General features: G+C 42.6%; 1 protein-coding gene across 1 annotated transcript in view; it reads left to right on the plus strand.

Annotated features, from left to right (window-relative positions):
• Positions 1-17,201, plus strand: part of LOC117503666 (SH2 domain-containing adapter protein F-like) — a 277,377-nt gene extending 260,176 nt beyond the window's left edge. The window contains exon 8 of the mRNA XM_034162913.1: positions 15,506-17,201. Within this exon, the coding sequence (XP_034018804.1) occupies positions 15,506-15,692 (187 nt within the window). The 3' untranslated portion in view covers positions 15,693-17,201. The remainder of the gene's footprint in view (positions 1-15,505) is intronic.
• The last annotated feature ends 273 nt before the right edge of the window (positions 17,202-17,474 follow it).

Raw genomic sequence — 17,474 nt, forward strand, 5'->3', positions numbered from 1 at the left:
AAAGTGTCATCCTGTTTCTCGCCTCATGTCAAAGCTCTGCACGACTCCACACGCAGAGCAAGAAAATTACTCTGGAAGAAGGAATTTTTAGCCAGTATAATGTATCTGATGCCTGAGCACAGAGAAGCACAAAATTAAAATCCATCCATTTATTTTCTAACCCTGCTTATTCCAGTTAAGGGTCACAAGGGAGCCTATCTCAGCGGTCTCGGGGCAAAAGGTGGGGTACATCCTAGACAGACCAGATGAAATTAAATTCCAACTGAATAATAACATAACTCAGTAAATGATAATCTTTATATCTGCGGTTTAACTCTCAACACCCAAAGGGGACATATTTCAGCAAGTTACGAATAACATAAGTCAGATATTAAAGTTTGTAGACAAAAACACCATACACATGGAGGTGGTGCATCTTTGAATCAAAGTATCCAGACGATAGCAGTGCCCCATCGCCACCAGCTGTAATAATGCAGCAGTGGTATCAGTTTAGTGATATTAAATATAAAGACCGTTTTCTATGAAAACACTGCCATAATGTGACGTTTAAGCATAGCACATGTGAGAAGCCTACGCCATTGTATGGGAATGTTTGCAGATGCATGCACGTATTATGATGTCTTTGACGGTTGAAATATGGCAATTTTTTTTTACTTTGCTGAACATTTTTATGTGAAATCATTGATGTGAGGTCAGGTGGAAGACCATGGAGGAAACTAAATTTCATTATCTCATCTAGTTCCTGATATGTGGTCATGAATGTATTATAGATGACCTCTGATTTGACATTGACCTTTGATACATGACCTTGACATGGCCTGTGTTGTGAGAGGACAGTCCACTCAGTTTATCCACCAAGTTTGATTGAAATTGCTCAGTGCATTTTGGACATACCACTATGTAGTTTTAGATGATGCCCTCTGATATGACCTTGAGCTATGGCCTTACCATGACTTGTACTGTGAAAAGATGGTCCACTGTGCTGATCCAACAACTTACTTTATGTTGGCCTTGACATGACCTGTGTTACGAGAGGCCAATCCACTGAATTTATTCATGCAGTTTGAATGAAATTACTTGTTTTGAACCTATCGCCATGTATTTTAGGTTACCTCTGATTTGACCTTGACCTTTGGACCATCCTCTCGCAACATATGTAATGTTAAGATCATACATACACTCAACAAAAATATAAACGCAGCACTTTTGGTTTTGCTCCCATTTTGTATGAGATGAACTCAAAGATCTAAAACTTTTTCCACATACACAATATCACCATTTCCCTCAAATATTGTTCACAAACCAGTCTAAATCGGTGATAGTGAGCACTTCTCCTTTGCTGAGATAATCCATCCCACCTCACAGGTGTGCCATATCAAGATGCTGATTAGACACCATGATTAGTGCACAGGTGTGCCTTAGACTGTCCACAATAAAAGGCCACTCTGAAAGGTGCAGTTTTGTTTTATTGGGGGGGATACCAGTCAGTATCTGGTGTGACCACCATTTGCCTCATGCAGTGCAACACATCTCCTTCACATAGAGTTGATCAGGTTGTCAATTGTGGCCTGTGGAATGTTGGTCCACTCCTCTTCAATGGCTGTGCGAAGTTGCTGGATATTGGCAGGAACTGGTACACGCTGTCATATACGCCGGTCCAGAGCATCCCAAACATGCTCAATGGGTGACATGTCCGGTGAGTATGCCGACCATGCAAGAACTGGGACATTTTCAGCTTCCAAGAATTGTGTACAGATCCTTGCAACATGGGGCCGTGCATTATCCTGCTGCAACATGAGGTGATGTTCTTGGATGTATGGCACAACAATGGGCCTCAGGATCTCGTCACGGTATCTCTGTGCATTCAAAATGCCATCAATGAAATGCACCTGTGTTCTTCGTCCATAACAGACGCCTGCCCATACCATAACCCCACTGCCACCATGGGCCACTCGATCCACAACATTGACATCAGAAAACCGCTCACCCACACGACGCCACACACGCTGTCTGCCATCTGCCCTGGACAGTGTGAACCGGGATTCATCCGTGAAGAGAACACCTCTCCAATGTGCCAAATGCCAGCGAATGTGAGCATTTGCCCACTCAAGTCGGTTACGACGACGAACTGGAGTCAGGTCGAGACCCCGATGAGGACAACGAGCATGCAGATGAGCTTCCCTGAGACGGTTTCTGACAGTTTGTGCAGAAATTCTTTGGTTATGCAAACCAATTGTTTCAGCAGCTGTCCGAGTGGCTGGTCTCAAACGATCTTGGAGGTGAACATGCTGGATGTGGAGGTCCTGGGCTGATGTGGTTACACGTGGTCTGCGGTTGTGAGGCTGGTTGGATGTACTGCCAAATTCTCTGAAACGACTTTGGAGACGGCTTATGGTATAGAAATGAACATTCAATACACGAGCAACAGCTCTGGTTGACATTCCTGCTGTCAGCATGCCAATTGCACGCTCCCTCAAATCTTGCGACATCTGTGGCATTGTGCTGTGTGATAAAACTGCACCTTTCAGAGTGGCCTTTTATTGTGGGCAGTCTAAGGCACACCTGTGCACTAATCATGGTGTCTAATCAGCATCTTGATATGGCACACCTGTGAGGTGGGATGGATTATCTCAGCAAAGGAGAAGTGCTCACTATCACAGATTTCGACTGGTTTGTGAACAATATTTGAGGGAAATGGTGATATTGTGTATGTGGAAAAAGTTTTGGATCTTTGAGTTCATCTCATACAAAATGGGAGCAAAACCAAAAGTGTTGGTTTATATTTTTGTTGAGTGTAGTTCACTGAGTTAATCCACCAAGTTTGTCTGAAATTACTCATTGTTATTTGAAGACCTCTGATTTGACCAATGACCTCGCCATGACCTTTGCTGTAAGTGGAAGGTCCACTGGGTTTGTTTACCGAGCATGATTGAAATTCCTGAAGTTGCTCTTTGCAGTTTGAAGAGATAGTCATCACTGATGGACCTTGACCTTTAAACTATGACCTTGACATGACCTAGTGTGAGAGGACAGCCAAACAGTGTCTCTCTGCTTCTTGACAGGAGTAATAAATACATTTAGATGGAGCAGGTGTGTCAATGGACTTAGACAACCTAAGTCACAGAATCCTACACTTTAATAGGTGCTACATTTATTAAAATTCATAACTGCCTTACACAAGGAACTGCATCCAGTATTTATTGGGTATATTTAGATACAGGTCATCATAAGGAGACATTCAATTTAGCTTACACAAATTAAGGGGCGCATATCTGATGCGCAGTAATTCTTTAAAGGGGATCTCTTCTGTTGGAGATTTTATCTTGCGGCAGAAGACTCTGCCTTTTATGATAACCTCAGATTCATAACGGTGAGCTCGTCATTCATGCAGTAATCCAATATGTTGAAGGGAGCGATAAGATGTGATTCCTGTCAAGCTGAAGGACTACTGGGTTCAAATCAGAGTCATGAACCTCAATAAACTCTGATCTCACAATGGCATTAATCCTGATTAGACAGAACACCTCAAACACAGGGATCTGACAACATTGAAAGCCTGTTTTAAAATAGCTGCAGAAGATATTTTTTTAGTGCCAGCTGTGGATCTGTGTTGTCCTGGTTTCTGTCTCTGCAGGACGGTAACATGATAGGCGTCACTGAACGCTCGATGGATAATCAGTTGGGAATCTAAAAGCAATGCTATTGATGTGTTTGCCTTTTTAAGTGTGGCGTTGTGTAACCCGACGCCGGGCTCCCAGCACTCTGCACCCCCATTCTTCAAATGTGCTGTGCAGGAAAAGCTTTTTAGAACCAGTTTTTCTGGCACTGTTTTGCAATGTCGCACAGATTCGGAACAAAGGGAATTTGTCCCCATCTCCTCCAATTATGATCAACTTATTAATGAGGCCAGCAGCAAAGTTACACCTGATAGGTTTGTAAATTTCATTTTTACCCGAGGCCATGAATATATGGCCATCAGGTATTACGAAGGCTTTGTGTCCATCTGGCCTTCCATCTGTCTGTCCGTCTGTCTGTGCTCAGTATATGTCCAGCAAGTTCAAAGATGGCTAACCTTGACCTATTTTAAGAGGTTAAAAGGTGTTCTGAATCATGCAAATCGCCTTTTTTTAAATTTATTTTTTGGGTGGGGAGGGGTGGGGGGGTAACAGCCAATCAGAGTAGACAGGCACCATTACATCACTGGCTGGTCTCACGCTCTGCCTGACAATTCCACTGCGTTTCTGTGTAAATCTAACATCTTTATCATATATTATATAACGGCTGAGTGGATCCTTGTGATGTGATTGGTGCTTTGTTTGTCACATGACATGGATTAATTCATCCCATTTGTGTTGCATTGCATTTAGAGTGCGGCTTGGTTCCATTTAGAGTGCAAATTTGGTTCCATACGTTTGGTACCATTGCACTCTCACATGCACGTGCACACGCACGGCCTCGTGCACACGCGCACATGTGATCACACATACACAAGTGCGCACGAGTATGCGTGCACGTGCGAGCATGCTCGTGCATGCACATACATGCCCGTGCATGCATACTCGTGCACATGCACGTTGCAAAACGCACGCTCGCGCACGAGTACTTGCGCGCCCACGCATGCTCGTGCACACACAAAACCAATCCACTGTGCTGCCTGGAGGCTGTTAGCAAGAAGAAAGAACAAAAGCTGGACTCATTTTTGACGTGATGTTTTTTATTACCTCCGCCAAGGAGGTTATGTTTTCGATCGCATTTGTTTGTTTGTCTGTCAGCAGGATAACTCAAAATGTTTTGAACGGATTTTGATGAAATTTTGTGGAGTGGTTGGAAATGACAAAAGGAACAAGTGATTAAATTTTAGTGGTGATCCGGATCACGATCCGGATCCCGATGCTAAAATGTTAGCATGTCTATGGCATTTTCGATGCCATGTGTTAAAAATGAGCATTAAGCAGTTGCAGCTGTCATCACGTTCGGGTGCATTTGTTTTCAAATTGTAATATTTCTTACATTTATTTTTGTTTATATATTAATAATCTATTATTATATACAATTTTAGAGAAAGAGACAAAAAGAAATAGATCACTGTGCCAAGGAGGGAATCTCTTTAGGGTCAGTGACCCTATGGCCTTGTTTAGAGAAGTGTTTCATAAATGTTAAAAAATTCATATATTTGCAGTTTAGTTGAATAATAAATTGAATTTTGTCTCGTATTTGTTTTTGTCTGTAAACACATGCAATATCAATATCAGTGCTCAGATGACAGTAGCTTCTGGGAAAGGTGCAAGTTGCAATAAACTGTGATGCCAAGCGCTAAGGATACATGCTATCCAGTCACAGCAGATGAAACTTTTTTTACTACTGAGCAAACATCATTGTTAGACTTTTTTAGGTTCAATGATTCCACGGAGTGTAGATGTTATGGCGTCAGTGACCCCATGGCCTTGGCGGAGGTTTGGTTCTAGTTTTTTTTTTTTTTTTGCTGCACTGAGGACGTATACAGTCTTATTTTTGTTGTTCACGCACGCACAAGCGCCGACCAGGTTGCATGTGCGCGCGCGGGGGACACACGACTCTCCTGAGACATAATTTGAACTAACTGACTAATTCTTGTAAGATACAGACACACACACACACACAAAACAAATCCACTGTGCTGCCTGTTCGCAAGAAGAGAAAGAAAACCTGGACTCATTTCTGACCTTTTTTTTTTTTGCTGCACTGAAGAGGTACAGCTGGACCGAGCCGGTTGCGTGGGCCACGCACGGGACAGTGACATGATGATTTGATTGAGTTAACTGATGCTGCTACACACACACAAAATCCACTCCCCTGTAAGCCGTCTGGATGCATGAAGAGCTGCTAACATGAAATGCTGATGTGATTTTTGGCTGAACTGAGGAACTACACAAAGTCTTTTTTTTTTTTTTTTTTTTTTTTATGGAAGTCCGAAGTCAGTGCACTGCATTACTGGACTACACGTCACAGTGGAACACCAAAATGTAAGTCCCTTTTCTGTTGTTTAGAAATTAATAAAATATCAAATGGCAATGATCTATTTTAGACATTATATAAAACAAATAATGAACTCAGCCACATGGGGTGTGCAGCCAGTACATTCTGAGTGCCGGTCCCAAGCCCGGATAAATGAGGAGGGTTGCGTCAGGAAGGGCATCCGGCGTAAAACAAGCCAACCGAACTATGCAGACTCAGAATCGAATTCCCATACCGGATCGGTCGTGGCCCGGGTTAACAGCGTCCGCCACCGGTGCTATTGCCCAACAGGGTGCCGGTGGAAATTGGGCTACTGCTGGGTGAAGACGACGAAGAGGAGGAGGAAAACGTTGCCACGAACAGCAGGAGAAGAAGAAAACTAGAAGGGTGGAAATGAGAGTGGGGACTTTGAATGTTGGTAGTATGACTGGTAAAGGGAGAGAGCTGGCTGATATGATGGAGAGGAGAAAGGTAGACATATTGTGTGTGCAAGAGACCAAGTGGAAGGGAAGTAAGAGCAGGAGCATCGGCGGTGGGTACAAGTTGTTGTACCATGGTGAGGACAGGAAGAGAAATGGTGTTGGGGTCATTTTAAAGGAAGAGTATGGTAAAAGTGTGTTGGAGGTTAAGCGAGTGTCTGACAGGGTGATGAGTGTGAAGTTGGAAATTGAAGGGGTGATGATGAATATCATCAGTGCATATGCCCCACAGGTTGGTTGTGAGATGAAGGAGAAAGAAGATTTCTGGAGTGTGTTAGATGAGGTGGTGGAGAGTGTGCCCAAGCATGAAAGAGTGGTAGGAGCAGACTTCAATGGGCATGTTGGTGAAGGGAACAGAGGTGATGAGGAAGTAATGGGTAGATATGGTATCAAGGATAGGAATGGGGAAGGACAGATGGTAGTTGATTTTGCAAAAAGGATGGAAATGGCTGTGGTGAATACCTACTTTAAGAAAAGGGAGGAGCACAGGGTAACATATAAGAGTGGAGGAAGGTGCACACAGGTGGACTACATTCTTTATAGGAGATGCAACCTAAAAGAAATCACAGACTGTAAGGTGGTAGCAGGAGAGAGTGTCACTAGACAGCACAGGATGGTTGTTTGTAGGATGACTTTAGAGGTAAAGAAGAAGAAGAGAGTGAGAGCTCAACAAAGGATCAGATGGTGGAAGCTGAAGGAGGAAGACTGTTGTGTGAAATTTAGCGAGCAGGTGAGAGAAGCACTGGTTGGAGGGGAAGCAATTTTGGACAACTGGAAAAGTACTGCAGATGTGGTGAGGGAGACAGCTAGGACAGTCCTGGGTATGACATCTGGACAGTGGAAGGAAGACAAGGAGACTTGGTGGTGGAATGAAGAGGTCCAGGAAAGCATAAGGAGAAAGAGGTTGGCGAAAAAGTTTTGGGATAGTCGGAGAGATGAAGAAAGTAGACAGGAGTACAAGGAGATGCGGCGTAAGGCGAAAAGAGGAGTGGCAAAAGCAAAGGAAAAGGCATATTGCGAGCTGTAGAAGAAGTTGAATAGTAAGGAAGGAGAAAAGGACTTGTACCGATTGGCCAGACAAAGGGACAGAGCTGGAAAGGATGTGCAGCAGGTTAGGGTGGTAAAAGATGCACATGGTAATGTGCTGACAAGTGAGGAGTGTGTGCTGAGAAGGTGGAGGGAATATTTTGCAGAGTTGATGAATAAAGAAAATGAGCGAGAGAAAAGGCTGGATGATGTGGTGAGAGTAAATCAGGAAGTAGAAGAGATTAGCAAGGAAGAAGTGAGGGCTGCTATGAAGAGGATGAAGAGTGGAAAGGCAGTCGGTCCAGATGACATTCCAGTGGAGGCATGGAAATGTCTAGGAGAGATAGCAGTAGAGTTTCTAACCAGATTGTTTAATAAAATCTTGGAAAGTGAGAGCATGCCTGAGGAGTGGAGACGAAGTGTGCTGGTTCCTATTTTCAAGAACAAGGGTGATGTGCAGAGCTGCAGTAACTACAGAGGCATAAAGCTGATCAGCCACAGCATGAAGTTATGGGAAAGAGTAGTAGAAGCTAGGCTTAGAAAACATGTGAAGATCTGTGAGCAGCAATATGGTTTCATGCCAAGAAATAGCACTACAGATGCAATGTTTGTTCTGAGAATACTGTTGGAAAAGTACAGAAAAGGACAGAAAGAGTTACATTGTGTGTTTGTGGACTTAGAAAAAGCTTATGATAGGGTGCCAAGAGAAGAGTTGTGGTATTGTATGAGGAAGTCTGGAGTGGCAGAGAAGTATGTTAGGGTAGTGCAGGACATGTACAAGAATAGTGTGACAGCGGTGAGATGCGCAGTCGGAATGACAGACTCATTCAAGGTGGAGGTGAGATTACACCAAGGATCAGCTCTGAGTCCTTTCTTGTTTGCAGTGGTGATGGACAGGTTGACGGATGAGATCAGACAGGAGTCCCCATGGACTATGATGTTTGCAGATGACATTGTGATCTGTAGTGAGAGTAGAGAGCAAGTTGAGTCTAGTCTGGAGAAGTGGAGATATGCTTTGGAGAGAAGGGGAATGAAAGTCAGTAGAAGCAAGACTGAGTACATGTGTGTGAATGAGAGGGAGCCCAGTGGAATAGTGCAGTTACAAGGAGTAGAAGTGGTGAAAGTAGATGAGTTTAAATATTTGGGGTCAACTGTTCAAAGTAATGGAGAGTGTGGTAGAGAGGTGAAGAAGAGAGTGCAGGCAGGGTGGAGTGGGTGGAGAAAGGTGGCAGGAGTGATTTGTGACCGAAGAATATCAGTAAGGGTGAAGGGGAAAGTTTACAAAACAGTAGTGAGACCAGCTATGTTGTATGGTTTAGAGACAGTGGCAGTAACAAAAAGACAGGAGGCAGAGCTGGAGGTGGCAGAGCTGAAGATGTTGAGATTCTCTTTGGGAGTGACAAGAATGGACAAGATTAGGAATGAACATATCAGAGGGACAGCTCAGGTGGGACGGTTTGGAGACAAAGTCAGAGAGGCGACATTGAGATGGTTTGGACATGTGCAGAGGAGGGACCCAGTGTATATAGGGAGAAGGATGCTGAGGATGGAGCCACCAGGCAGGAGGAGAAGAGGGAGACCAAAGAGGAGGTTCATGGATGTGCTGAGAGAGGACATGCAGGTGGTTGGTGTGACAGAGGAAGATACAGAGGACAGGGTGAGATGGAAACGATTGATCTGCTGTGGCGACCCTTAATGGGAACAGCCGAAAGACAAAGAAGATATAAAACAAATAATGAATGTTTTTACATTCTTTCAATGGTACGAATATTTAATTCGGTGAAATATGAAATATTCGTACCACTGAACTCATAAACATTCATTATTTGTATATTATGTAAAGGCTTGAGACAAACAATACCAAACAATGAATGTTTATGAGTTAATTTAGAAACAACAGAAAAGGGACTTACATTTTGGTACCTCCTCAGTGCAGGAAAAAAATTGTCAGAAATTAGCGTCACTGCTGCTTTGACATCAACAATCCAACACAACCTTTAAATAGGAGCCCAAAAATAATTCTGACGATGAAGCCCGCCATGCCATGCATGAAATCGTCCGTATTCTGCCATGTTTGTTTAAAAGCTAAGTGCCACCCGGCTCTCACATGGCTGTTGGTACAATCCTTGTTTAAAAGCAAGTCCCTGCGACTGCTCCCTTGTTTGCACTCCAGGTCGCCACAGCAAATCTGAGGTGGATTTACATGTTGAATTGCCACATGTTTTACGCCAGATGCCCTTCCTGATGCAACTCCACACTACATGGAGAAATATGGCAGGGGTCGGGTTTGGTTGTAGGTTGGTAATATGCATATTTTCATATCGTTCCATTTCATATCGTTTTACCAAATTATGGCCATTGCTTAACAAATCTAGACTTTGTAAGTTTCATGAGTAGGCGCCTAAATTCTGAAATAAACTCCTCTCACATTTTTAGTAGTAGGTTTGGAAAACCTGATAGGATTCCTTGTTATAGGTTGATAATACGCATACTGTAATATTGTACAAGATTGACACATTTTCCTAAACACTGCCAGTTTCACAGGTTGGTGTCTGCATTCTGAAATCAACTATCACATACCTTGAAATGTTAACAGAGCACTTGTAGCAAAGCTGCATTTGCCAGCGGGGATATTGTGCTGTCAGAGCACTCTTGTTCACAAGATGCTGATAAAACTACTGGTTTCTTGTTTACTTTCTTATTGGTGGCAAAAAATAAACATCTGGAGACCCTCTGTTTCTGCTCTCCACCTTTATTTAAATGAAATTGTTTATTCCTGCCCCCAAACCATGTGCCAACGCTGTTTACTTGGAGTGATTCAGTGAGGAGAGCTGGTGGAGATTGCAGGCTCAGAGCATTATGTCTCAGCCTCCTAAAATATGGTTTCCAAAAATTAAGAGAGGAGAGAGAAAATAGAGGGTGGCAGTATTTCACCTAAGCTTTCTCCAAAAATCTGGGTGTAGTAATTTTGAATTGAAGTTTTATATTATTGTTTCAAGTTATAAGTTAAATTGATTATTTTCTTATCATTAAAATTGTATTTAATCTGTTGAAGATGGTCATGAACACATTTCTTTCTTTCTTTATTTATTTTTACATGGAATGTTGGCTAGTGTCTGCAGTGTTATACCATTCATCCAGAAAGTATTCACAGCGCTTCACTAATTCCACATTTTATGTCTTTTTCCAAAATCGATGAAATACATTTTTTTCCCTAAAGATTCTACACACAATACCCCATAATGACAAGGTGAATTATTTATTTATTTGTTTATTGATTTTTGCAAATTCATTAAAAATAAAAAAGTAAGAAATCTCGCGTACATAAGAATTCACAGCCTTTGCCGTGAAGCTTAAAATTGAGCTTGGGTTCATCCTGTTTCCACTGATCATCCTTGAGATGTTTCTACAACTTAATTGGAGTCCACCTGGGGTAAATTCAGTTGATTGGACATGATTTGGAAAGACACACACCTGTCTGCATATAAGGTCCCACAGTTGACAGTGCATGTCAGAGTACAAACCAAGCATGAAGTCAAAGGAATTGTCTCTAGGCAGGATTGTCTCGAGGCACAAATCTGGGGAACATTTCTGCTGTTTTGAAGGTCCCAATGAGCACACTGGCCTCCATCATCCATAAATGGAAGAAGTTTGGATCCATCTAAACTGAGCGATCGAGGGAGAAGGGCTTCAGAGAGGTAACCAAGAACCCGATGGTCACTCTGTCAGAGCTCCATCATTCCTTTGTGGATAGAGGAGAGCTGCTTCAGAGCACTCTCCAGGCACCATCCCTACAGTGAAGCATAGTGGTGGCAACATCACGCTGTGGGGATGTTTTTCAGTGGCAGGAACTGGAAGACTAGTCAGGATTGAGGGAAAGATGAATGCAGCAATGTATAGAGACAGTCTGGATGAAAACCTTCTCCAGAGCGCTCTTGACCTCAGACTGGGGTGATGGTTCATCTTTCAGCAGGACAGTGACCCTAAACACACAGCCAAGATATCAAAGGAGTGGCTTCAGGACAACTCTGTGAATGTCCTTGAGTGGCCCAGCCAGAGCCCAAAATGGCTATGCACCGACGCTCCCCATCCAACCTGATGGAGCTTGAGAGGTGCTGCAAAGAGCAATGGGCAAAACTGCCCAAAGATAGGTGAAGCTTGCGGCATCATATTCAAGAAGACTTGAGGCTGTAATTGCTGCCAAAGGTGCATCAACAAAGTATTGAGCAAAGGGTGTGAATACCTATTTACATGTTATTTCTTAGTTTTTTTTTCTTATTATATATATTATATTTATAAATTTGCAAAAAAAAAAAAAAAAAGTGACCAATTTTTTTATTTACTTTATTTGTAACAAACAAAAACACATCAAGAACTGACAACATCATTAAAGAAAGATAAAATAAACATACTCAGGCCCAGGACAAACTCCCTAAAAGTGCCATATCCGCACACTCTCGAAACATGACTCAAATCTTGCCAACACATCACCAAAGTTAAACCCCTTTCACACCAGGCCCACATCGAGTTGCGTCGTGCGGTGTCATTACGACGCCACGTGGATGCAACCTAGTGCCGAGACGATGTAGCTCAACGCCACAACGCTGTGACAGATGCAAAGGACGAATCAAGTCGGACACCAAAAATTTAATGTTTAATTTTTTTCTGCGTTGAGCACAGGACGTAGACAGGAAGTGATTTCAATGCGGGTCAGGGCAAAGCAACGGTACTCAACGTGACTGGAAGCCACACCCTCAAAATACAACGTTACCCGACACCAATTTATGATTCCTGCTGTGTTCTATTCTTCCCGAGCTATAAATCACGCAGGATTGTTGACACAAACCTTTTATACGTGTACACAATGCAGTAAAACTACACCGCATGTGTGAACAATTAAAAGAAAAAAATGCTCAGATTGCAGCCTGACTGCAGCTCATTGCGCTCACCTGGTCAAATTCTCTCTGATTTTGTTAAAGTCCATAAATAAGTCCTGCTCACAGACTGACTGCCAGAGACAGGACATGTCCACATCCAGTATAAACTCCAGACTTCTCCATGTCCACTCACGGACGAGTTGCGTGAACACACGAAAGCCGGCTGCAGCTCCCGGTCACAGGAAGGAAGATAAACTATAACAGAACTCAGAGCGCAGACCTGTGGGTCAGCACAAGAACATAGAAACTAGAAGAGAAATCAGAGTGCACACAGTCTGGCTGCAGCTGAGTCTGTCTGCAGCACCTCCTCTGCACCCTCACCTCCTCTCTGCCCCCCTCCTGCGTGCACCTGACGCAGACATTCCTGCATCGTCATGACGCCACATGAAGCAACCCGAAGCAAGCCCGGTGTGTAAGGGGCTTTAGCCTCACATCAAAAAGTTTTAAGGTCAACCACTACTCCAGAGAATGATAGTTTCCTCCTTAGCATTGTGTACGCGTGCAGTGGACAACTCTAAATATGCTACATCTTTAAAAGACAACACTCTCTGACGGTAAGACAGAGAATGTGGGGGTTTCCTTTCATGTTGTCAGTATGGAGTGTTTTTAGTAGAATTTTGAGCGAATTTCATCCATTTTGGAATAAGGCTCTAACATAAAATGTGGAAAAAGTGAAGCAATGTGAATACTTTCTGGATGCACTGCCCAGTGTGATATCTTCATGGGGCTCAAATCCCTGTTGACACCTCTGCCCATATTGGCTTTGTAAGAAGATGTCATATATGATCCCTTTTAATCACGATCTTAGACTGGTGCGCTGTAATTGAACCTGCCTGTTTATGCATGAGTGAGGGAACAAATCTGGCAGCATTACACATGCAATTGCAAGATAAGCAAAGCGTCAAGCCACCTTAAATCCCAGCCCACTTCTTGCTCCTGTTTATCACAGACAGTGTTTACTCATTAAAGTCTACAAATACGTGCATAAATTTGAACCCTGAATAATGAGCGACCTCAAAAGCATTTCAAAAATGGTGTTGATTCATCTTTAAGCCATATCTGTTCCATATTGCTTTGTAAGGATTAGAAACAAATGACAAATTTGGTATGTATCTTAAAAAAGGGGTATAAAAAAAATTGCCTGGCATGTGAGAAACCTTTGTCTGTTTTTGTTCTGCTGCTCCTCCCTGGTCTTTTTTTTTTGCCCATTTCCACCAAACTTGATATGTGGATGACACCCCAGAATTGTTTTGGCAAAGGTAAAGATCATTGGGGCGTAAGGTACAAAAATAAATGAATCCTCCCACCCCCCACCAAGTTTGGTGGACACTCTGATGTCCACCAAACTTGCCGCACACACACACACACACACACACACACACACACACACACACACACACTGTATTCTTTGGAGTATAAATTGCCCCAGATTACAAAAAAAAAAAAGCCTCTTGAAGAGGGAAAAAACTGTCAGTTGCTTTGTAATTTAAATTAACTCCAAGAGAAACACCATTAAAAATTGTATTCCACATTCAGAAAGAAGTATAACTTATGCCCCAGTGTGACTTTTACTCCAGAGAGACTGACGCTTTTTCCCTTAATCAAAGTGCATAGTCTCTGTTCTTTGCTGCAGTTTGTACAACTGAAAACATCAGACCGGATCGGGTACAGAAGTGAAGAGTGGATTTTTGCAGCAAGTCGTGTGCAACACAGACTTTTATATTGCAAAAATAATCAATACAGACAGATAAACCCGCGATGGATAACATATTAGATGTTACTTCATGCTGTTTGAACAACTGAACAACAGCTTTGGAAACACTACAATAAAAATTCTCAATCAGCGCTTTAATTTAGCATTTTTGTGCATTGTTGAAGTGTACTTTTATTGCTGGAAATGTTTTTGTTTTGTGTATTGATTCCTGGGAAAGCCTTGTATAAACAGTTATTTTTGTTATTAATTAAAATAAAGAATATGTGATTTTTGGGTGATATACAGTAAGTATATAGGTATACAGTGGTACGTATATAAGTCAAAGGACCTCTCAAACTCGTTTAAATTAAAAAAAACAATTGCGGCTGTTACTTGGAAAAGTATGTGGATGGGTTCTGGAATTGCCCAGGCGTGCTCATATTTTCCAAAGGTCAATCATTTGGGTCAAAGTCATTGAGATCAAAGCTTAAATTTAAAATTTTCACTCTGATGTGCACCAAACGTGGTACATGTAGGTACAGTGGGTTGTGGAATTGCCCAGGCTCGATTGTATTTACCAAAGGTCAGTCATTGGGGCCAAGGTCATATCCGCTATCTGTTTGCTTGGATCACCCCTCCCAAGTCCTTTGATTTCTACAAAACGTGGCGTATTATTGAAGCTCCACCCTGAAATTGCCTTTAAATAATTTATTTTGGTCAGGGAACCTTGCCTGAGTTGTCAAGGTCATTGAGGTTTGCTGTCACAGTCTGGGAGCTCTTGCTGTCTTCGTGCCCATGGCTACTGTTATTAAGTGTTTGAAACAGCATATGATCAGAAGTTCTTAACAGGCTGCATTCACAGTCTGAGCATCACAAACTGCAAGAAACACTTGTTCAAAGAAAAGAACATTTTATAAATGTAACTGGCTCATGATAAGTGAAATAGCAGCAGGATATTTGCAATGTTGTATCTTTTCCTAAAGTTTACTCTTAAATACATCACGTGCAACTCCAAAGAAAAGTAATTTTCGACCTGAAAGCAGGAGATTACTGGCAAGCAGTAAAATGTATCGATCGAAGGCTCCTAGAAGCACACGGGGAGCTTTTAATTTGCTGCGCTTTTATTGCTGTAGCTTAAGTGATTTATCCCAGGGCTTCATTAGCCTCATCCCCACGCGCCTCCTGTGAAATCCTGCACTTGACATTTTGCCTTCCCAGACGACTCCAAAGTTGTTGGATGTAATCCGGCATGCAGAATGCCATCACGTCTGACCTGTTGAGATTCCCATTTACTTTCTTTTTTTTTTCTTTTTGTTTTGCTCATACTCGCTGCGTGTATAAACCATGTCTGACTGCTTTTGCTTTTACGCTTGCAGGAGCAGCCAGGGCTTCATGCACATGAAACTATCCCGGACGAAGGAGAACAAATACATCCTGGGCCAGAACAGCTGTCCTTTTGACAGCGTGCCTGAGATCATCCATTTCTACTCCAGCCGCAAGTTGCCCATCAAAGGTGCCGAACACATGTCACTGCTGTACCCGGTGGCCATCAGGACACTATAGTGCCACGACCGCCTTCTGAGCATAACTGAACAGTAACATCCCAAACTGCTGATTCTGACTCACCTCATTGGCCGACAGATTCAGGAGCAGTTTTGACGGCCTACTGTATACTATCTCATACAACTGGATGTTGCAGAAGCTGTTATTATTTTATTTTATAGTATTTTTATTTTATTTATGACACACACCCACTGATAAAACATCATTTCATTGATTTTTTTTTTTCTCTTATTTTATATTTTTAAGGTGGTTTCCCTGAGCACTTAAGACTTTAAAGAAAAATAGGTACAACATGATAATTTGTCTGTTTATCATGCATGTACCTTTTCTCCGCAAGTGGGCGTCTTGACAGTCGTACACGTGGCTTGTTGGAGTTTTCTCATTCAATTCTGCTCTGTTAATACCCTTAAGTGTAATTGTTTGTCAGAGGGACTTGAACACAGTAACAGCCTAAGGGAAGCAGCATTTATGAGGCATGTTAGAGGATATCTTCCACACAGGTCCCATACGGCGTCCAGGATATTGAGTAATCTGGATGAGCATTAACGGTGTCCCCAGCTGCCCAGGAACAACCAGTGCGCCGTGCACTCTGATCTCTCTATCTTGTCATAGTTTATGCTGGGTGCGATCCATCACCGCGTGGGCGTGCAGCACCAATGACGGTGTAAGTACCACAGTGATGAGACAGGCATGAGAGCATGATGGATGGCTGAACCCATGTGACACAGTACATTTGGCTGAGACTTGGCGACCAGAGCCTCTCCAAATGGATAAAATTACCCACCTATCCCTGCTTAGAATGGCTTTGCATCGGGGGAATGAAATATGTCTACACTGTCTACCTCAGAAAATCAATTTCATTCACTCGTCTGCAGATCAATAGGTACAAAGGGATTGTACAGATTGATCGCTTTTCCCTTAGACATTCCCAATTCCCTTAAAAATGCGCCATTGGTTTAGGACTATTGTTCTACATCAAGTCAAGATTAGTTTGAAACATGAAGCAGGTTTTTATTTTTATTTTTTCCAGGTCAGCAATTGTATGTATAGTCAGTAATATGATGCTGTGTGATGTCAGTAACAAATGTTTGGTTAATGCCTTATATTGCATGGGTCAAATCAGTCGTCTAGTTCAGATGAATTCCAGTTCTGCTTTTAACGATTGTTCTGTGACTGTAATTTATTCTGGGCTAATTAGTAGCAGCGTGTTACTCACTGTTCCGTGCTGACGTGATTGTGTTTGTTGGGGAGACTGCTTCAGTCTCTTTTAATGTGGTGCTTTGCCTTTTTTTCTGTTTTGTTGTTGTTTCGAGTTCTGCTCATGCACGTTTGCCACGGTGGCCTGACTCTGGGACACAAGCGTCTCTTGACCAATGGAATTGTCAAGCCTCACGTGAGACACAATTGCAGATGCCCTCTGGACCAATCGCACCACACTCTGCTCATCAAGACTTACATGTGTCTGTCATGGTTCCACTAAGCATTAAAATGTCTCCATTGTCAAGCCTTTACTGCCTGATCTGCGTAAGTGTGTGTGTGTGTGTGTGTGTGTGTGTGTGTGTGTGTGTGTGTGTGTGTGTGTGTGTGTGTGTGTGTGTGTGTGTGTGTGTGTGTGTGTGTGCACGTGCGCGCATGTACATGTCCATCACATTTATATGTACAGTATTTGTATGCATTAGTACATGTGCACAGAGAAGACTGGTTCCCAGTGTGGTACTGCCTGGAAACTGTGTTTGCTTGACCGTGTTTGTTTGTTTGTTACAGAAATTGGAAACTGCTAAG

The sequence above is a fragment of the Thalassophryne amazonica genome, chromosome 2 (assembly GCF_902500255.1).
Source record: "Thalassophryne amazonica chromosome 2, fThaAma1.1, whole genome shotgun sequence".
Lineage (NCBI taxonomy): Eukaryota > Metazoa > Chordata > Actinopteri > Batrachoidiformes > Batrachoididae > Thalassophryne > Thalassophryne amazonica.